Consider the following 21,170-nt stretch of genomic DNA (forward strand, 5'->3'; position numbering starts at 1 on the left):
ACCTTCCTCCGGGCAGGGCCCAGACCACACCCCCCCAGGGCTCCCCCGCCCCTCCTCCCGCCTGCCACTAGCATCTCTGGGCCCAAGCGCGGCAGCATCTGATGGGAGCCACCGATCAGTGGCAAGGTCTCCCGGCCCGTGAGTCTTTCATGCTTTTGTTTGAGAAATGGAGAGGATAGCCTTCCTCTGAGCTCTGCCGTGGGGCAGTAATCAACGATCACACAGAAGGAAAGGCCCGCCTGGCCAGTGCCGCTCAGTGGTTGAGCGTTGACCCTGCACCAAGAGGTCGCTGGTTTGATTCCCGGTCAGGGCACATGCCCAGGTTGTGGGCCAAGTCCCCAGTGACGGGCATGCAGGAGGCGGCCAGTCGATGTTCTTTCTCATTGATGTTTGTTTCTCTCTAAAATCAAAAAAGAGAAGGAAAGGCACTGGGTGACCGTGTCGATGGGCGTCCCCATGCACACACAGGCCGGTTGGGGTGAGGAGCAGACCTCCTACGCAGGTTCTCCCGGCCAGGCAGGGTACAGTCTGGGGAGCGGTGTCTGTGCCCAGGCCCCGTGGGGGCTCTGGTGTGAAGAAAGGGCTAGGACAGATGGTGGTGGTGATGGCGATGAAAGTAATGATGGTGATAACGAAGAAGGTGATGAAGGTAAAGATCATGATGGTGACAGTAGTGATAACAGCTATGATGACGGTGATGGTGATGGTGGTGATGATGGAGATCATGGTAATAGAGGTGCTGGTGCTGGTATGGTGATGATGGTGATGGAGGTCATGGTAATAGAGATGGTGATGGTGGTGGTGGTGGTGGTGGTGATGGTGATGGAGATCATGGTGATGGAGGTCATGGTGGTGGTGATGGAGGTCATGGTGGTGGAGGTCATGGTGGTGGAGGTGGTGGTGGTGGTGGAGGTCATGGTCGTGATGGCCATGGTGCTGATGGTGATGTGATGATGACGATACCATCACACTGTATCATGCTGAGAACACACCCAGCACTGTGCTAGCCTTTGCAATATATTCACTGTTTAAGCCACACAACAGCCCTGCAGGTGGGCTATCGCCTCTGGTTTACAGAGGCACAGAGAGGTCATGGGTCTTGCAGCACAGTGTAGGCTGCAGCACAGAATCAGAGCAGGTGTCTGCTCCAGAGCCCGGTCTTGGCCTCCCCACCACACGCAGCACATCCCCTGCCCTTCCTCCGTAGACCCCCACCTGGACCCCCGGCCCACCTGACCCTGTGAAGGTCACCTCTTGCAGGCAGCTTCTGCCAGACAGATGTGGCTTTTTCTGTCCTTGCCCTGATTAATCACCTCGTTCAGTTCCAACTCCACGCAGTTAAACATTAATTCAGTGGGACGTAACACGAACTCGCGTACATGTGGCCTGTGCTACCGGATGGGCATGTGCTGTGTGCTCGTCACAGGGTCCCCAGAAGGCACCCTCACCCTCCTTGGCGTTGGACCATTGAGCGCGTCACAGTGACCCCGAGGGACCATCCGAGAGCTGTGGGGAGGCGGCAGTGCCCTGAGGCGGTCCCGGGCGCTGGGCGGGGAGGCCTGACCCCCGCAGTGTGCCGGGCCTGCCCTGTTTCCTCCAGGGACTGAGTAAGCAGGGAGAGGCCGGACTGGGGGTCTGGCAACTCTGCCAGTGGCTGTGAGGTCGGGGTGTCCCGATTCCCCACAGGCCATGACCCTGGGTCCCACTCCTCCCCTGAGGTGCTGATCACCACCCTGATTTCCCTCTGGCTCCAGGGCAGAGCTCACAGGGGTGATATTCTGCCGCCAGCCTCTCCAGCCTCCTCTCCCGTGCTCCCCTTTGCCTTCCTGGGGCACCCTCACTGTCCCACCCCATGGCTGTGTGGCAGGAGATGGGCCCACTCGTCCTGTGCCACGTGACAGGGCCCTGCGGCCACCACAGAACGGCCGTAGGGGGCGGGGCCAGCACCCCGAGCCCCAGAGAAGCTGTTTTCAGCCACAGTTTGACCCCCGTGTCGTGACTGCAGTTGCTGGGAAGGGGGTTCTTTCTTCGTGTTCTCTTATGCTGTGGTTTCCAGAGCTGCCTCTTTTCAAGCTCTGCCGACCACAGTGAGAAACAGGTCTGTCTGTGCGACTATCGTCGGCAGAACGGACGTTGAGCGGTTTCTCTTTGGCACGCCCTCAGGGCAAGTGGGGGCACCCCTGGCCCCCTCCCTGCTGGCAGCGCCCTGGCCCAGCCTGTCCTGACCCCTCATCTTCCCCAGGGGTCTCAGCAGCCCTCACCCCGCCCCTCACCTCCCTGCCTCCCCTCAGAGAGCTCAGCTGGCCCCGGGGTGAGGAGAGGCCCTGGCTGGCCCCGGGGTGAGGCGAGGCCCTGGCTGGCTCGGGCCTGGCGGCGCCATGGCTCCCTCTGGCCTGTGTCTGCTCGGGGCGGGTGTCTTCCTGGGTGACTGTCACTTCTGCCTTGCCTGCCCCACCAACACCCCACAGCGCCAACGGAGCTCTGACCTGGGGTGCACCTGTGGCCTGGGTCCCCGTCGCCTGGGCTCCTGGTCCTGCTGGCCAAGGACACGCCCATCGGGCCTGAGGCCTGGAATCGGGCTGCGGGGCGCCGGGCTGCCGGAACCTCCTCCTCCCTCTCTCCCACACTCCCTCCCTCTGGTGCACCCCTGTGGCCTGGGTGAGACCTGCGGGTGCTGTGGGTGCTGACTCCCCTCTCTCTCCACAGTGCGACAGCGAGAGCGACGGGGACGACAAGGTAAGCCCCTGCATCGCCAACCCCTGGTTGCCTCGCCCCAGCGTCCTGGAGACTAGCAGGGAGGCCCCGGCTTTCCTGAGGGGCTACAGGGGCCCCAGCCTCACCTGGCCAAGGAGGTGGGGCATTTCCCAGGCCCCCCAGCACTGCGGGGTGAGGCCCAGCGCCTGGCCCCATCACTCTGCAGGGTCCCTTGGTTGGGGGCCCTGCGGGCAGGCTGCCCTGGGCCAGCCCAGCCCCCGCAATTTCAGGCTCAGGCTGTAGCCATCTCGAGAAGATAGAGACTTGACTCCTTTTCAAGGACCGGGAGGGTCCCGTCACTGGATTTACGCAGCTGGTGTGTAGTGCAGGGATGACTCGCAGCCACACACAGCCTCGTGCTGTCGGCCTGGGGGCGGGGGTCCTGCATCTGGGAGAAGGCGCCCAGAGCTGTGTGTGGGGCGCTGTGCGGGGGCAGCGACCTTGAGAAGTGTCTGCTGTCCCAAAGCCCTGAGGTCACACAGCTGGATTGTCCTTGCTGAACAAGCAGAGTCCCAGGTGGGGAGGCAGGCAGGGCTGGGACCTCGTTCCTGTGGGGCCTACGAGGGGGACGAGCATCCGGCCCTGCGGACGAGGTGCCCAAGGGCCGTGCGAAGGGAGTAGATTCCACATAGGGAGGTCGGGGTGTGGCTCTTGGCTCCGCGCCTGTGTCCTGACTGCGTTGCTGGAGCTGTCCCCGCTGTGGGGTGACGGCCCCACTCATGGGCGGCTCAGTCGTGAGCACAGGTGTGGAAAGGGCTGGAAGGCCCCTCGGCAGGGTGAGCAAGGGTCAGGGCAGGCCTCAGAGGACACCGGGGGCCCAGTGGCTGGCCATGGGGGTGGGTGAGCAGCTGAGGGTGAGCATTTTGTCCCAGGGGCCTGGGAGGGGACGGAGGAGTGGTGTGGACAGGTGAGGTCTGAGACGCCCCAGGACACGCACTCCGAGGTGAGCTGGCCCAGAAGCCCCGAGAGGGTTGCTGTCTGGACCGTCAGGGAAGGTGGCTGGAAGTGACCAGTGTTGTCTGTGGTCCCAGTGCCCTCTTCCCGCCGTCCTGTGGGTGAAGGGAGCTTCGGGGCTTGAGAGACGCCTGTGCAGGTCCCCCGCTGCCCGCAGCCTTGTGGGTGCTGGGACAGGCTGTCGTTCCTGGTCCCCCGTGGAGTCAGAGGGCACCTGGGGGACCTGTGCGCTGTCTGGTCCCTTCCCCACCCCCTTTCATCTGAAACCGCGCTGCAGGAGTGCTCTCTGAAGCCAGGGTTCGAGGGGTGTGTGGGGTTTCTGAGGCCTCAGGTTGCTGGCTGCTCCATCCGGGGGCCCCTTGGCCCATCTCCGCAGGAGAAACCCAGCTGCCGGCCCGAGCTCGGCCTGGCCCCAGTTGGCACTGGTCTTGGCGAGTTTCTCCCTGCATCCCGGGTCCAGCGGGACCCCGCCCTTGCAGCGCTCGACTCCCAGCCCAGTGTCCCGGCTCCCGAGGCCCAGGGGCCAGCCGCCCCGCACACGGCCCTGCTCACTTGGGAGCACAGCTGGGCAGTGGCTCAGCAGAGGAGCCCCTAGTACTCACCAGAGCCAGGGTGGCCAGCAGGCACCCGGGTCTCCGCTCAGCTGTTCTGGCACAGCTCCCACTGAGGCCCGGCGGGGTCCCTGGAGGCAGCTGTTGGACAGCCCTGCGTCTGCGTCCGTTTTCCCGCACCGCTGGTCGTAGGACGGGCCACCTCCTGCAGGGCAAGGCAGGGATGATGGTGCCAAGCGTCCCGGGCACTAGAGCAGAGGGTGAGCCCTGAAGGGCCACACGGTACATCACCCCAAGAGCTCAGGTTTTGTTCAGGTGCATCGGCCACGAACCCGGGAGGTCCCTGCCACAGGGCCTCGCCCTGACCCTGTCCCCTGCACTCAGTCGCCTGGCTGCAGGGGGCGCACTGCACCTGTTACCTGTGGTCCGGCCCCTCTGCACCCTCCACAGCAGTGGGTACCTGGTACACAGAGCTGCTGGGTCCGGAGTGTGGGGCTGTGAGTAGCGAGAGTCTGGAGAGCAAGGGCCCCAGACCCCGTCTTCCTTCAGCCAGGCTGGGTTTCTGGGCAACGAGCAACCTTCTCCAGGTACACCACGCAGGCACCCAGTAGACACCTGCCTGGGACCTCGGACAAAGTCGCCATCCCTCCTACCCCCCAGTGCAGCCAGGCTGACCTGTGGGGACACCCCCAAGCAGAGAAGGGCCTCTGCCCTGTGGACACCCCGACTTTCTTTCTCTGACACTCAGCCCGGCAAGGCCGTTCACGGTCTCAGGAGGGGCTGGTGCAGGCGGGAAGGCCAAGTGCCCCCCCAGTGTCCCCAGGATGGAGAGCGTCCTGACGGGGCTGCAGGGACATGGGTGGGAGACAGAGTCGCCTCCGGCAGTGCCTGGCCTCCGACTGACATTGAAAACGGCCACGAGCAGCCCTTGGCATCCGCGGGGCGCCTCCCCGGCCCTCGCTCAGCCCTGGGGAACGCATGCTCGACAGAGTTGGCACAGGCTTGGCTTGTCACATTCCTTGATGCACAGTGGACCGGAGGCAGCCGGCCGGCAGGCATCTGGGCTGCCCTGGGAGGACAGCGGGGTAGGCAGGCAGGGGAGTGGGAGCCACGGGGCTGTGCACAGAAACAGGTGCTGGGCACGGGACAGTGGGCAGGCGGGCAGCGGCCCGGAGGCCTCTGGGTGAAAACAGGAAGGCCTCTGTGATTCTGGCCAGTTTACTTCTCCCAGATCTGCCAGGGGAGTTCTCCTCTCCATCCAGCAGCAGCCCTGGAGGCTGGCGTGCTGACAGACAGACAGACAGACAGGAAAACTTCTTCACTGCCTCCCGGGTCAATGCCCTCCCCACCCTCCCGAGGCACCAGGCCCTACTTGGCCGTGGGCTGCAGGCCTCTCCCACCATGGCCCCCACCCCACTCCAGCCCTGCTCTGGGCCAGGCCCTAGGTGGGGCGGCAGCTGTGCAGCCAGATGGCCGGTCCGCACCCAGAGGTTTTAACCCAACTGCTTTTTTATTGGGAAAATATGGGGTGAAAAATTGTGTGGGGCTCGTTAGGCGGCTTGCTGGGCCCAGACTGGCTGCTGTCTGCCCAAGTGGCTCAGCCAGGTGGCCAGCTGGCCAGCACTCCATCCTGCTGCCTGTGGCCACTGCCCTCCTTCAAGGGATGACTGTGGCCTCTCTGTGGCCAGTGACCCGTGTGGGCCTCTCACATCACTTTCACAGGGTGCCTGGCGCCCGCCTGTGCACAACCGGTGGGCCCGGATCCGTGTCAGGGGCGCTCGGCCTCCCCACGGCGTGGAGGCTCCTCCTGGGCCTGAATTTGGCTTCTGCCCACAGGCACTGGGCAGTGTTCAGGGTTTGTGCCGGCTGCCGGTAGCCAGTCTGCACACAGGGTAACTGTCGGTGTCTCCCACCTCGAATCCCGGTTTGGAAGCCGGTGAAACCGAGCCGCAGGGAGGGCAGAGCTTACACAGGACAGGTGCCAGCCCCCTCATCCTTCAAGCCCCAGCCCCCCGACCTCGCTGCTCCGTGACAAGCCCCCCAGCAAACTGGGCGTAGGAGCGGTCCACACTTGTCGCTCTGAGGCCGGGAGGAGTCGGGCCCACCAGGTGTTCGCGGCATTGAGCGCCCTGATCTGGTAGCGGAGATGGGACGCCGACCACCCGGACCCGAGCCAGCGGCGCTGCGCGGGCAGATCCGCGCCTCGAGGCTGGATTAGTCGGGCCTGCCCGCGCCCCGCCCCCGCCCCGCCCGCCCGCGCTCACTCCCGCCTGCGCGCCCGCCAGCAGTGCGCCCTCTGCTGCCGCTGGCCCCTCGCCGCGCCCGACGGCGCCTGGGGCCCAGAGCTGCCCGCAAGCCGCCCCGAGCGCCGAGCCCGAGCGGCGAACACGCGCGCCCCCGGCCTGGGCCCCGGCTAGGCGCGCTGGCAGCGGGGCCGCCCCGACGGGCCGAGTCCAGCGGGGGCCCGCGCTCCGCCGCCCGCGTCCATGCCGCCCGGCCCCGGTCCTGCCCCGGCCAGAGGACTAGCCGCGATCGCCTGCCGAGCGTGCTGCACCCCGGGGCGCCCGCGCGGTGAGTGCGCACTGGTGGCTCCGGGGAGGGACCCAGGACTTTGGGGGCTGGGGTCCAGAGAGCAACCGTCCCCTCTAGCGCAGCGAGATGCGCGAGAGGCCCCCGGCGCTGTGTCCACCCCGTCTCTCTCCGGAGCCGGACGCAGGAAGACCCGGCGTCCCTCGGCTGCGCCCCCGGGGGCGCACGTGGCGGCGGGCGGGCGGAGATGCAGTCCGACCGAGGGTCCTGGGCCTCGGCCAGGGCACTGGGGGGCCTGCGGCGGAGGCGGGGCCGGGCATCGTGGGGGGAGGCAGGAGCCTTTGTCTGCGCCCCGGCGCTGGTTCCGCCACCCGGGTTCCCGGCGGCCGCAGGCTCACCTGCCCCGAGTTGGAGTTCTTTGTCTGGGGCGGGGCGCGGCCAGCGGAGCCTGTGCCGCGTGTCCACCGAGGCTGCCCAGCGGGTCGGGCCCTCGCAAACAAAGCGCTCGGTGACCGCCACCACAGGGATTATGCACCTCGCACATCCCTCCACCGGCACCCTGAACCTGTAGTCCGGGCACCTCCCACCTGTACTTTGGCCTGGGGTGACCCCTTCCTCCCACCCCCAAACCTGCTCAATGCCAGGATTGGAGAAGGCTGTGACTGCTGGCTCCCGTGGGTCACATGTCAGTAGATAATCCTCGGAAAGTTATTGTCACAGGTCTGGTAGCTACAGACCCTCTTGGAGTAGAAAGGAACTGGCTACCAGCAGGTGGCCTATGTACCTGGGCTGGGAGGGGCCACCAGCTCCAAATGGGCATGGCCGAGCCTGGCCAGGTGCCAGGCCCTCACTGTGCAGAGGAAGCCAGCCTGCCCCTGCCCAGGACCCTGTGGGAACTGGGATCCCTCAAGTTCCCTGAGAAAACTGTCACCACAGCAGAGGGGCCATGAGGACGGACGGACCTAGGAGAGTGGCCTGCCTGTCTTTGCCAGGGCAGCATCCAGGGAGCTGTTTTCCTTCCCCACCCCCTGCTCTTGCTCCCCCTGACTTTCCCAGGGTCAGGGGCACCACCTCCGGGCCCTGGGGTCTGGTGCTTGGCCTGCACCCTAGATGCCCCTGATCCCCACCTCAGGCCCTGACCGAGGGAGTCATACCCCAATGGCACGTCTTCTGACCCGGCCTCGCTGGGACAGTGATGCTCCCGTCAGGGGAAGGGCTCCACCAAACCACACGCGGGTGCGTGGACCTGCCGCAGGGCACTGTGAGACCCAGTGTCCCCCATCCCCCATCCCCCACTCACCTGGGAAACCACAGCCCCGACGGGGGTGGGCTGGGCCTCAGCCCCCTCCCTCTGGCACCTCCCCACCCGGGCCCACCCCCTGGAAGGTGGTGACAGCTGCCAGCTATGCCCGAGCTCATCAGTTCTTTACTATCAGCCAACCAGAGACAGTCTGGAGCTGGGGACCCTGGAGGCTGCTAACAGCGCTGTCCCCGCGACCCGAGGGGCTGTCAGAACAGCTACATGGAAGCCTTCAGGGGAGAGGCCACTGCGCTGGTGCTGGTCCCGTCGGGAAGGCCTGAGGGTCTGGGTGGTTCTGGGACCGAGAGGCAGGCCCTGTCCTCCCCTGCAGACCCCCAGCTCAGGGCGACCCCATCCCCACCCCCACCCCCACGGGGGCTTGTCAGGGGCTCTAACCACCTGTCAGTCAGTACTCACCATGCAGAACGTGCCAGGAACAGACGGGAAGATGGCAGCGGCGCCCCGAGCAGGAGTGGGCAGAGCCTCTGTCCGTGTGGGTGTGCCTGTCCCCCCAGGGGTGGAGGAGGAGGTCACCGGTGGGCGGGGTGGGCCGGCGGATGGAGAGGTGGGGCTGTGTCCCCAGCTTCCGTCATGCCCTCCTGCCTCTGGCCCACGCGGGTCGGGCCGCCCTGCCTGCTGTCCATTGTGTGTCCAGGACGGCATTTGCCGCTTTTTCTTGGTTCTGGTTCTGGGAATGTGGTTACCATGGTTACCATTCCAGAGAAATGTCCAGGCTGAGGTGTGTCCTGTGATCACGGGTTTGTTTTCCACATGGAAGTCAGTGTTCGGTCTGGTGTTACCTGACTCGGGAGCAAGAGGGATCTGGCCTCCCTTTTCCAAGCGGGGAGCTCCTGTCTCACCTCCTCGGGCCTGGAGACCCGCCCTTCCGCAGCCCCAGCTGCACGTCCCCCGGCGGCCCCCGGGGCCGGTGTGTGTGCGCGGTGCACCTGTTTTGAGTGACCGGTGGCTGCTTTGACACAGGACAGCTGTGCACCCGCAGCAGCCAGACTGACCGGCCTCACTGCACTGCTTCCTCAGAAAAGCTCCCTCGAGCTCTTTTTCTGTATGTGTTTATTTGTCGTGTAAGATACGTCCACAAAATTTACCAACTTGACCACGTTTAAGTGGGCCGCTCAGGAGCATCGTGCAAGGTGGGACATTCCTGTTTGCCCGACCCCAGTGGTCCACTCTGCCCTGGACGCTCAGTGTATCACTGTGGCTGTGGTCCCCAGACCTGTGCCTTTCCGGGCCTGGGGTGGTTCGAGGCGTGGTGTGTGTTGTCCTGCAGCCCTGGCTGGGTGGGGGGCACCATCGACTCTGCTCCAGCAGGCCCAGCAGAGCCCAGGTCCACAAGTCCAAGCCCCCACCGGCAGGCCATGCTGAAGCCCCTCGTCCCTGCTGAGCAGGATGTCCAAGGTCCCCCATCACAGGCCCAGTGTCCTGTGTGGTCACGTTTTTGCCACCGGACCTGGACATGGCCACTCTCCTGTGTGGGGGCTGTGGGCACAACAGGACCCCTGGGTGCAGGGCAGGGCCCGGCCAGGGTCACTCTCTTTACCTCCCCTCTCTTGCAGGCATCTGTGGGCTCCGGGCAGCTCTTTGCCCCAGCAGCTGATAAAGGTAAGGCGTGCAGGGGCCTCCGCGTGTGGGAAGGGACAGGAGACTTCTGAAGTCAGCGGGGGCTGGGCTGGGCCCTGCCCTGGAGTGAGGTGCTGTGAATGAGGGAGTGTCCCCAGGGGAAAGCCATGAGGAGGAGCAGGGACGCTGGCAGCTCCAGCCTGGGCACCTCCTGTCTCTGTAGCCTGATGGCTGCTCTTACTTGTCTAGGGGCTGGTGACAGGAGATTGGGGGGGGAGGGGGGCGGGAAGGATAGGAGTGTGGGGCCAGCGTCCCTGGGCAGCCATGAATGATGGGTAGGGACAGAGCTGTGACCTGCCAGGCTGACGTGGGCCCTCACTCCCCGCCCTCAGGGCAGTGGCGGCAGCCTCCTCCCTGGGCCTGTCCCTGGCGGAGGTGGTGCCCTGGAGGAGGCAAGGGCACCGCTCCTGTTCCCCCAGGGGTGGCTCTGGAGAGGCCCGACCGGCTTGCTGCCGTCCAGCCACAGGGCCTCACTCAGCATGCAGCCTGCAGGGCTCAGGCCCAGGGGCCCCACAGGGTGGCCGCCTTGAGCCACCTGGATTTCTGATCCTCTGGGAAGCGGATGTTGTCTCCTCTGTGCAAAGTGCTCAGGTGGTGCAGTGCCCACTCTGGCCTGGAGGGCGCCCTCCACCTGCCCCGGGGACCTGAGGCATGGCAGGCAGGAGCCTGAGGGGCGGCCCGCAGCTCAGAGGGAGCAGAGTGGTTGCAGGAGGCGGCTGCTGCACCCCACACTGCCTGGGTGGGTGGGTGGGGGAGAAGGGCAGTGTGGGGTGCAGCAGCCGCCTCCCTTAACAAGAAAAGTTCCCCCTGGGCAGGGCCCCAAAGAGGCTTAGGCCGGGGTCAGCCTGGGCCCTTCCAGAAAGGGGCCTTTGGCAAGGACAGCAGAGGAAGCTTCAGCCGAGGGTCAGTGTTCGGGTGGGTGGACATGTCCACAGACCAGGCAGTCGGAGCCCAGCTCCCTGCTTGGGCCTCCGCCACACCTCGGTCTCCCCATCTGTAAAATGGGGTCATACACGCCAAGCTGGGGTTGCTAGGAGAACACTTCAGGGCAGCTGGCCCTTCCACTGGCCCCTGGGGCGTGGGCGGTGGGGGTGCGTCACAGCGAGGCTCACTCGGGCCCTCTCTCCTCAGGCCCCACGCTGGGCGACAAGTCTGAGACCAAGGCCGGGGGGGCACCCAAGATCTCGGGCCTGGAGCGCAGCCGGGAGCTGAGCACCGAGCCGCCCTTCCTGCCCGCCGTGCACGGCCCCGCGCCCGGCGCCCCTGCCAGCCCGCTGATCAAGAAGGAAGTGCTCGCCCTGCCCCGCCTCACCCCGCAGCCACTGCCCGCGCCCCCGCAGCCCCGGGCCCCGCTCCCGACACACGTGCCTCTGCCCCTGGGCGCCTTCCACGGCCACTGCCCGGGCCACAGCCCGGCGCTCGGCAGCCTGCACAGCCTCAGGTGGGCCTCGCCCGGCCGGGGGTGCAGACCCCACGGGGGCGGGCCTGGCGGGGGGGCGCGCTCAGCACGCACTGAGGCCCCCATCCCCGCAGCAGGAGCAGCAGCGCCAGCCTCGCGCTGGGGAAGCACGCGTCCCTGTCGCCGCACGGGCCGGGCGCCCCGCTCTCTACCTCACACTTGGCGCTCCGCTCGCAGGCCCAGCACCAGCACCCCGCGGCCATGTTCGCCGCCCCCGCGACTCTGCCCCCGCCCCCGGCGCTGCCGGCCAACAGCCTGGTCCTCCCCGGACACCCCGCCGGTAGGTCCCGGCGCCCTTCGGAGGGGGCAGGGACGGGCTGGGGGAGGGTGCCCGCTTCCGAGGCGCTGCCCCCCCCATAGAGCCCCAGCAGCCAGCACCCCGGAAGGCTGCCTCTCCCAGGGGTCCTCCTGCCCTGTGCAGAGGTGGCTGCCTGTCCGGACAGACATGTGCCTTCCCTCCTGAGCCCTGGCCAGGCCTGCTCAGGCCGCTGGGCGCCGGGAGGCCAAGGGTCTGTGGGGTGCAGGTAGGGCCCAGTTGAGGAGGGGGGTCTGAGGTGAACAGTGGCCCCCTGGCCTCCCCCTCCCTGCTTGGTCCTGGCAGGTGCTCCCTCTCGGTGGAATTTAGGTCACTCAGCATTTCTCCGTGGGTCTCCCGTCCACGTCTTCCTAAAACCTGAGTCCGCCTGAACTGGGCTTGGGGCAGCTCGGCGCCCCGGGTGGGGCCAGGACAGGGTCTGGGTGGCCTGGCTGGGCAGGCTCCCGCGGCCGGTGGGTCCCGGGCTCACGGTCTTCTCTCTTGCCTTTAGATGCCAGCCTGTTGATCTCACTCAGCCCGCCAATCATGTATTGCCAGCCTCATGCGGGGATTCTGATTGGTACTTGGTCACAGGCCCCTCTCTTACCTCCACCCTGGGGCCCGCACCTAGCGAGCGGCCACCGCGGCTTGGCCTGCCGAACCCGGGAGTGCCAGGTGACTACCCGCCGCGCCCCCGGGAGCCCGGGCCGACGTGCCTCTGTCTCTCTCTCTTTCTCTTGTAGATCACGAGCTGCTCAGGCAAGAGCTGAACGCGCGTTTTCTGGTGCAGAGCGCCGAGCGGCCTGGCGCCCCGCTGGGCCTGGGGGCTCTGCTGCGGGCGGAGCTCCACCAGCACCAACACACACACCAGCACACACACCAGCACCAGCACACATTCGCCCCCTTCCCCGCGGGGCTGCCCCCGCCGCCGGTGCGTAGGCCCTGCGCGGCGGCACACGGCACGCACTCCGCCCGCACGCAGACTGACACCAGCCCTCTCCGTCCGTCTGTCCGTCCAGCCCCTCCTGGTCTTGCTCTGGTCCCCTGTCCTAGGCTTGGCGGGCACCCCATGTCCACACAGTGTGACATGGTCTTGGGGCCAGTGGTCCCCCACGTGGGGTCCTGGGCATCTTGGTGGGCAGCAGGGCAGCAGATCTGGCAGCCCTGATAGGACTGAGGGGCCACGGGAGCCAGGCCCCATCTCCCGCCCGCAAGGCCTCTCCTGAGCCAGCTGCTCTGTGGGGTGCAGGCTACTCTGCCCCCTCTGGGCTCTGCTCCGGACTCTGCCCCTAGCATGCAGCAACCACAGGCAGAGGCCCAGCCGGGCAAGTGCACCTCCCTTCTGCCGTGGTGGTGGGACCACAGGGACGGGGACAGGAGGCCAGCCCTTCAGGGAGCCTGGAGACCAGCAACCCCGGGAGGCAGGACGGCCATCCAGGCCACCGCCGGGCCTGATGGGGTGGGTGGGCACAGGCCCACAGAGGATGTTGTTGTGCAGGGTGGGTCTCACCCTTCACTCTCTTCCTCTTCAGTTTGACAAGTACACGCCCAAGCTGGACAGCCCTTACCTGCGACATTCCAACGTGAGTGTTCCTGCCTCGGGCCCATGCCGTCCAGTGGACGGGCCAGGCAGGGGCTGCGGGGTGGGGGCGGGTTGTGCCTCCAGACAGGTCTCCTAATGCAGAGGGAGGGTGACCCGAGGGGTGCATGGCGGGACCCTGGAGCACCCACCCTCCTTCTCTTGCAGTTCTTCTCGTCCTGCCCTCCCGCCCTCCCGGGTCTGCCCGCCCTGCTCCCGCACCCAGGCCCCTTTGGGTCTCTGCAGGGTGCTTTTCAGCCCAAGGTACCAGCTGTTTCTGGGGTGTGGGGTGGGCACGGAGGTGCCCCAAAGACGGGTGGCAGCGTTTGGAGGAGAGCACCCCAGCACCTCCCGCGGGGACTCAGCCAGAGGCAGAGCCGTACCCTCAGCAGGGGTCCCAGTGCAGGCGGCAGCTGCCCCAGGGCCCACAAGAGCCTGCTGTGTGCATGCGCCGGGCCTCAGCAAGGGTGCCTGGGGTGGGGCAGGCAGCACCGAGGCCCAGGACCGGGTTCCGGCTCCCTCTGCTCACCTTCCCTCAGCCCAGAACCTGGCTAAGGTGCATCAGCATCCAGAGCCCTCCCTCCCCCGGGCGAGGAGGGCGGGAAGCCAGGCCCCCTGGGGGGACGCAGGGGACGCAGGAAGGTGCTGCCAGGGGCCCCGCAGCCGCTCACCGCCCTGCCTTCTCCCCCAGACTTCAAACCCAATCGAGGTGGCAGGCCGGGCCAGCGCGGTGCACGCCCTGCTCCAGAAGGGCGCCGGGGTAGGTGGCGGGTGTGCCTGTGCAGCCCCTCCCTCCCGGCAACAGCCCCCCACCCCTGGGCTCGGCTGCTGCAGACCTAACGCTTCTCCTCAACCGCAGGCGGCCGACCCGTACCGGACCGCGGTCAGGGTGAGCGTGGACGCGCGAGTCCGCCGCAGGGAGGGCGGGTCCCCGGGGAGGACGCCCTGGGGTGCCGCCGCGGTCCGGGTGGGGCGGGGTGAGGAGGCCCCGCCCCCCGCTGACGCGCCCCCTGCCGCAGACGCCGGGGAAGTGGTGCGCGGTGCACGTGCGGATCGCCTGGCAGACCTACCGCCACCAGCAGAGGGCGAAGGTGAGCCGGGCCGTGAGCGCAGGCGCTGGGAGGAGCTGAGCCCGCGGGTGGGGCACCTGTGCTGGTCCCACCAGCGTCCATCCAGGGCTTCCCCCGAGCCTCGGACCCTGCACCCCATCCTCTCCCCAGGCTTTTATCGAGCGCCTGACCTGAGCGTCCAGGCTGGTGGGGGGACGAGACGCTCGGGGCGGACAGCGAGCAGGAGCCCAGCGTGGGGTGCAGGCGCCCTAGCTGTGGGGTTTCGAGCAGGGCTCCCCCAGTGACAGGAGATCTGGGGCCCTGGGCCCGGTAGGGGACTGTGGGGGAGGTCCCTGCTGGAGCCAGGACAGAGCAGACGGGCCTGACAGCCTCCCGCTGGCGCCCTGGTCACACTCACCTCCGTGCACGACTTCTGACACTTCTGTCTGCGCCACGTCCACGGAAGGGTTTGTCACGGAGACCGCGCGTCTCAGTGCGGGGCTCCTCGCGGGGCTCCTCGCGGGCAGCACACAGGGCACCGAGTGCGGCGCATCACTGCCCGTTGCTAGGCTGCCTGGGGGGGGGGGGCACACGGCCGGGCAGGGAGCTCTGGGGCCTCGAGGACAGCGGCCGGCTTCCTGAGCAGGCTCCCTGGACGCACTGTCCCTCAGCAGGTGCAGCCGGACCCCCACAAGCTGGAGGTGGGTGCCAAGCGGGACTTGTTCAGCCGGTCCCCTGCCCCAGGTCTGCTCACAGGATGCCACCACCCGCAGGACCTGGCCCAGCCCCTCTTCCCCAGCTCGGGTAAGGCTGCCTGGCTGTTCTGGCCTTCGCCCTCTGGCGGTGCCAGGTGGGGAGCACCTGTGGCTCCGGGCTCTGGCTGTTGTGTCCCCCAGACGACCTGAGCCCTGCCCTCCGGGCCCCCTTGTTCCCCCCAACAGCAGCCACGCAATAGGCACGCTGTGTGGGGGTCCCCAGGAGCGCCCCAGATCCAAGGATTTGCTAGTGGGACTCAGTGAACATCATCCCACAGCTAAGATGTGTCGCAGGGGACACAGCCAACTGAGTGAAGGGGAGAGGCCCGCGGCGTGAGAGCAGGGGGTGCAGGCTCAGGCCGGGACTGGCAGACATGCAGTCTCCCAGGGGAGTTCCCGGGCCAGCGCCCAGGCTGTCTCCTAGGTGGTCACGTGGGCTCTGCCTGCACGGACCTAACACTCAGGCTCAGGAGAGGTCAGCGCAGGCCCCTTCCCAGGGACAGGGAGCTCCTCCCCACCCGCGCGTCCTCCACGCAGGCCCTGTGAGCTCAGCTACCTCTGGGCCTGCCGCTCCCCTCCCCCAGCTGCCAGGCCCCTGCAGGATGCCTCCTCCCCAGAGGGCCCACCTCAGCCGGACCTGCTGCTGCGGGTGTAGTCTGCGGCCGGCCCTGCCCGCAGCCAGCAGATGGGTGTGCACGGGTCACCTGGGGACCTCCAGACCCCAGCCTGAGCAGAGGTGGCTCCCGGGAGTTTGGGTCCTGCAGACGGCAGACCTGGCAGGGCCTCGGTTCCTGGCAGCCAGCAGTCTGGTTAGGCTGGAGCCCCCAGGACATGCTTGGTCTGGGGCCTAGGCTGTGGCTCTGTGGCTTGGAGCCTGAGCTCCCTGACCCCCACCCCCACCATACTGCCTGCTGCTGCTTCCCCCAGGACGTGCCCCCCCAGACCAGGCCACACCATCAGGGTGTCGCCCCGCGTGGGGTCGGTGTGTGTTGTCCTGTCCTGACTCCGGAGCTGCAGTCTGGAGTATTGTGCTGGCCTCTCGAGCCCCCTTTCCTGGTGCTGCCACCGTATTCCCCAGCTGCACCCCACATCTGACACCATTCCCACCCGCACTGGGCAGGCTCCTTCTTGCTTCTGGGTTGATTTCTGTAGCTTATGAGTCATTTGGAGACACGTGTGATTGCAGCCAGGGCTCCTGGAGATGACACACCTCTGTGTCGGGGGGGAGGGGTGCTGCCTGCAGAAGACGTGGATGCCATTGTTGGGGTCCCCGGAGATGAGCTGCAGGACACGAGGGACACCCATGTCACAGTCCTTACCAGAAACCCACCCTCTAGAGTAAAGAGCACGCACCCCACCTGGCCACCCTCGAGGGTCAGTTCTGGGGGCTGTCAGCAGATGCCACGGTGACCCCTGGAGTCTGTGTCCTGCAGCCGGGGCGCCCTGGGAAGACCTGCATCTTTAGCAGCCGTAACTCGGGCTGTGTCCACTGCTAGGAGCTAATGAACGACCCTGGTTACCTGTCAGGAACTCGGGGTCACTGCCTCTGTCCCCAAGGACTGCACTGCCATCAGCATGTCCTGCTCCCCCTGGGGTCCTCCTGCCTGGTCATACTCTTCGAGGGGGAGGGGGGGTTCTTAGAGGAAGCCAGAGCCCCGACCCTGGGAACGAGCCAGTCAGGAGACCCAGCTGCTGTGGCTCCCCCCTCCCCCAGGTGCTGCCCATCCCACCACCAACCACTTCGCACCCTCAGCCCATCCCAGCGGTTTCCTGCCCACTGGTCACCTGACAGGTAGGTGCCCCCAAAGTCTGTGTGATCTGGGTAGCCTCCAAAGACCTCAGGGTTGGGGAGATGTCGGTGGGTGGGGAGGTGGCCCTGGAGCCACAGGGGAGGGCGCCTGGCAGGCACCACACAGACCTGACCCGGAGCCCCGCTGCCCCAAGACCCTTTCAGCAGAACGAGCACCTTCGGGGGCCTGGGGGGCCTGGGGAGCCTGGGCAGCACCGCCTTCGGGGGCCTGGGCAGCCATGTGCTGAGTGAGTGACCTACCTGCCCTCCTACCCACCTGTGGGCGTCCTGCACCCCACCCCTCCCAGGGGTTCCCCACGTGGTCTGGGCTGCACCTGCTCCCTGTCCCCTTCAGCCCCCTGGGACACACCCTATCCCAGTGCTGCCTGGGGTCCTGCAGTTGTGGGCTGCTCTCTAGCAGCCCGGGGGGTGGGGCAGTCACCTGGGCTCACGTTCCCACCACCACCCCAGCTGCAGGCGGCAGCATCTTTGCCCCCAAGGAGGGCTCCACATTGCACGGGTTGCCCAGCCCACATGAGGCCTGGAACCGGCTGCACCGGGCACCACCATCCTTCCCCACGCCACCCCCCTGGCCCAAGCCTGTGGACGCAGAGCGGGTCTCAGCCCTGACCAACCACGACCGAGAGCTGGACAAGGGCCGGGAAGAGCAGGAGCGGTGAGCGAGCCCCTGCCCTCAAGGTGTTCCTCGTCAGAGGGGGGTGAAGGCTGCACCTCAGAGCTGGGAGAGGCAGGGGAGGGAGCTCCCCTCGTGGGGCAAGGGTCTGTGCTGAGGAGCAGCCCAGCAGGAGGACCTCGAGGTCGCTGGAGGACAGTGGGCCCACTGCACTGAGGTGGGAGCTCAGCTGCAGGCGGCTTGCGTTGGGGGCGCCGGTTTGCAGCAGTCTGCCCTGCCCCGCCCCGCCCAGGGACCTGGAGAAGCCGCGCCTGCTGAGCCGGGCCTCGCCCGCGGCCCCTGGCAGCAGCCTCCCGCCCCGCGTCAAGGAGAGCCGCTCCCCGGCCAAGGAGGACGGCGCCAAGCCGGCCGCGCGCCCGCCGTCCCCCTGCAGCAAGGCGGCCCTGGGCGACAGCCTGCGCCTGGCCGGCCTCCTGAGCCGCGACCCGGGGACGCAGCCCGAGGCCGACGTGAAGGTCAAGGAGGAGCGCGGGGAGGACGACGACGCCCCCGAGCCCGCGGGGGACGGGCTGCACCGCGCGCCCCCTGCGTCCCTGCAGCTCGGCCTGGGCCCCGCGGGCCTCGAGCGTCTGCGCTTCGCGTGGGAGCCGCTGCGCGACGCCCACCGCGGCCTGGAGCTGCCCCGCCGCGCCCCTCCCGCCGCCCCCGGCCCCGCTGCCCTCGAGCCCCCCGAGCGCCCCTACCGCGACCGCGAGCCGCACGACTACAGCCCCGAGCGCCTGCGGGGGCCGCGCCGGGAGGAGCTGGAGCGCGCGCGGGCCGGGCACCTGGGCTCCCCGCCCGCCCCCGCCCCGGACGGCGCGCCCCCGCCCGCGCCCGCCCTGCACTGCCCGCGCCTCGGGCCCGCGGCCGCGCTGCACAGCGGACTCCTGGTGCGGGCGCCGCCCGCCGCGCTCGGCGCGCCCCCCCTGGTGGTCGCGGGCGGGCCCCCCGCGTCCCCCGGGCCGCCGCCCAGGAGCAGGACTACACCCCTCGAGGCGCCCGACTACTCCCCGTCGCGAAACCCGCAGGAGGTGGAGGCGCGGTAGCCCCTCGGCCCGCCCGGCGCGGACCCGCCCCGCGCCGCCCTCCGCGTCCGGACTCAGCACAGGCCCGAGGCCCCGAGGCCCTCCCGCCGCCTGGGGTCGGGGTTTCACACTCGGCCTCCCTGGGGTGATGTTTTCTGAGCCCGAGGTCAGGCTATTGGAAAAAAATTCAAGTTTGTACATTTTTTTCCCACAGGTGAGAAGCGTTTATAATAGATTTGTATTTTTTTCAATTTTGTGCTCTAGACATTTAAAAGAAGAAAAAGTTTTGCTTTTTAACTTTTAGTTCCCATTTGCGGTTTAACAGCCTCAGACCCCTTTCCAGAGCCCCAGGATTTTTTTTTTTTTCGTCTTATTTATGGAGAAAAAACGGTCATTTGTCCAACACACTGTGAGGCCCCCACTCAGGCTGGGCCCTGGCCCTCCCTTGGTACTTGGAACCGAAGTTACAGATATATATTAAAATAATAACTAATGTACAAAACTGGTTTTTGCCTTATTATGCAGAAGTGTAAGAATATTTCTTTTTTCAGTTTGCTCTTTGTAGAACGTGTGGAGCAGGTGGGCACAGTGTTACTGTAAGCACAGGAGGCGGGCACACTTCACAGACGGCCTTCAGGGACCCCTGTGCTGCTGTGATGTCCCGAGTCCTCCCGGGTTGGTGGGGACTCGAAGTTTGACCAGGAAGTGCCCCCAGGTGGGCGGCTCCAGGCTGAGGCTCTGGGGGGAGGTTCCCGCAGCACCCCAGCCCGGGCACCCACCTCCACCACTGGCCTCGCGCGGACTGACTGCCGTGTTCTCAGACGCCAGCCCTGACCAGTGGAGAGTCTAAGTGATCACAAAAGCTGCTTCTCTCCGTGACGGCCACCAGCCAGCATCCATCCTTGCTGTCCCTGCACCAGCCAGCACCTTGCGTGAGGTTCTTTTCGGTTCGGTTTTGCTCTCATAACCCCAGGAGCACCGCCGTGTCCATCATGCGCCCTTCTGTCCCTTCTGTCCCTGACAGCCACTCCCAGACGTTTCTGCTCGTTTGGACAGTGGGCCTCAGGATTGTAAACGTCCCATCCCCACGTCAATCCATGAAGGAAAATACAGCCTCGATTTTGGATGAAAAGGGGTCAAGCGTTTTGTGGGGTGTTGCAGGAGGCGGGGTTCCCTGGGGTGACAGGCACCTGGAAGTGTTCTCACTGCCTCCAGCCTCACGGTCCTGCGGCACCAGGGTCGTCCCTGCCACGCTGGACCCCTTCCTCCCAGCCTCTGCCTGGCACCCCATCTGTGCTCAGCTCCACGCTCCTCCGTTGTCCCCACCCGGTCGCCTGGAACTTGCTGGTCCCTTTGCCCACAGTGCTCGGTCCCGGCTGAGGGCTCCGGGTGTCGGCTCCCTGGGGTACATCTCAGAGGGTGGCCTTGCCCCCACTGTCCCAGTCAGGTGACCCTTTGTTGGAGACTCAAGTGCTCAGGAAGGGAGGGAGCAGGGTAGTGAGGGGGTGCAGCAGTCCACCCATCCCCAGGGAACCCACCCATGGGTGTAGGGGCCACATGGACGCAGTTCAGGGTCTTCCCTTGACCAAGACCACCGGGGAGTCCAGGGCAACGAGAGGAAGGAATGAAATAATTAAGAAGCCAAAGGACACATACCCCTGGGACCATAGGGCTGGGGGTGTGGCCTGTGTGTCCAGCCGGTCTCCTGACAGGGCCACTGCTTGGGAGCAGCTGCAGCCTCCCGGACGCACCGTCTACCCTGGGAAGTGTCTTTGTTTTTTGTTTTTGTTTTGATCCTCACTCAAGGACATTTTTGCATTTATCTTCAGATGGAGCGGGAGGGGGAGAGGGAGAGAAACATCGACTGGTTGCCACCCGCACAACCCCAACCAGGGCCGGGGTATAAACTGCAATCGAGGTGCGTGCCCTTAGTGGGAACCGATCCCGGGTCTCTCTGGTCCACGGGCTGAGACCAGACCAGCCAGGGCAGAAGTGTCTTTGAAATCAAAATAAATGATCAAACAAAAATTTTCAAAATGTTCAATTTCAAAGTTTCAATACATCTTTCAATACAAATTGAAAGATGTCATGTACAAAATTTATCAAATCTATCCACCGGTGTGGCTCAGTGGTTGAGCGTCGACCCTGTACCAAGAGGTCTCCAGTTCGAGTCCCGGTCAGGGCACATGCCCAGATTGTGGGCCTGATCCCCAGTGGGGGACGTGCAGGAGGCAGCCAGTCGACGTTCTGTCTCATCGGTGTTTCTCTTTCTCTCTCCCTCTCACTTCCTCTCTCTGTAAAATCAATCAAGGGGAAAAAATGTATCAAATCTCCTAAAAGTTAAAACTAGAGGCAATGAGTTGAAAATTTGAGAAAGGGTAAGAGACCTGGGGAATTTTCAGAAAAGAAAAAGAAAGCTACAGTGGCGTGGGGACATCTGAAGACGTAAGAAACATCCCAGCCAAATACCGTCCAGGATAAAAGACATCCAGACACGTGCGGTTCAGACACGTGTGTCCTGCCTGGGCTTCTTTGGAAGCTACTAGAAGAAACAGCCAAGTAAACGACGTCGACCACAGAAAGGGCCCCCTCCTCACACCCCAGGAATGAGGTTCGGGGGTAAATGGGACTCTTCTCTCCCTGTGAGTTTTAGACGTAGCTTGTCTAATGTAAGTTTCTTCTGCGACCTTCACATCTGCATAGCGTTGGATTTATAGATTCATTTGCGGGAGCAGTGACCTCTATAAGATCGCGTCTTCCCAACCCACCACCCAACCCCACTCATGTCCTGGGTAAAGGCTTTCCTGCTCTTCAGCA

The 21,170-nt window shown here is 65.8% G+C and overlaps 1 protein-coding gene across 1 annotated transcript; it reads left to right on the forward strand.

Moving 5' to 3' along the window:
* The first annotated feature begins 750 nt into the window (after positions 1–750).
* LOC118640410 (fibrosin-1-like protein) lies at positions 751–18,374 on the forward strand. The gene is made up of 16 exons (XM_036277310.1): positions 751–942; positions 2,707–2,736; positions 9,663–9,708; positions 10,858–11,167; positions 11,260–11,465; positions 12,224–12,411; positions 13,013–13,063; positions 13,228–13,323; positions 13,751–13,819; positions 13,919–13,948; positions 14,079–14,150; positions 14,780–14,912; positions 16,578–16,655; positions 16,808–16,900; positions 17,124–17,328; positions 17,579–18,374. Exons 1-16 carry the CDS (start codon positions 751–753, stop codon positions 18,372–18,374), a joined length of 2,595 nt encoding a protein of 864 aa, XP_036133203.1.
* Positions 18,375–21,170: the final 2,796 nt, after the last annotated feature.

This window comes from Molossus molossus, unplaced genomic scaffold, assembly GCF_014108415.1.
Source record: "Molossus molossus isolate mMolMol1 unplaced genomic scaffold, mMolMol1.p scaffold_m16_p_22, whole genome shotgun sequence".
Lineage (NCBI taxonomy): Eukaryota > Metazoa > Chordata > Mammalia > Chiroptera > Molossidae > Molossus > Molossus molossus.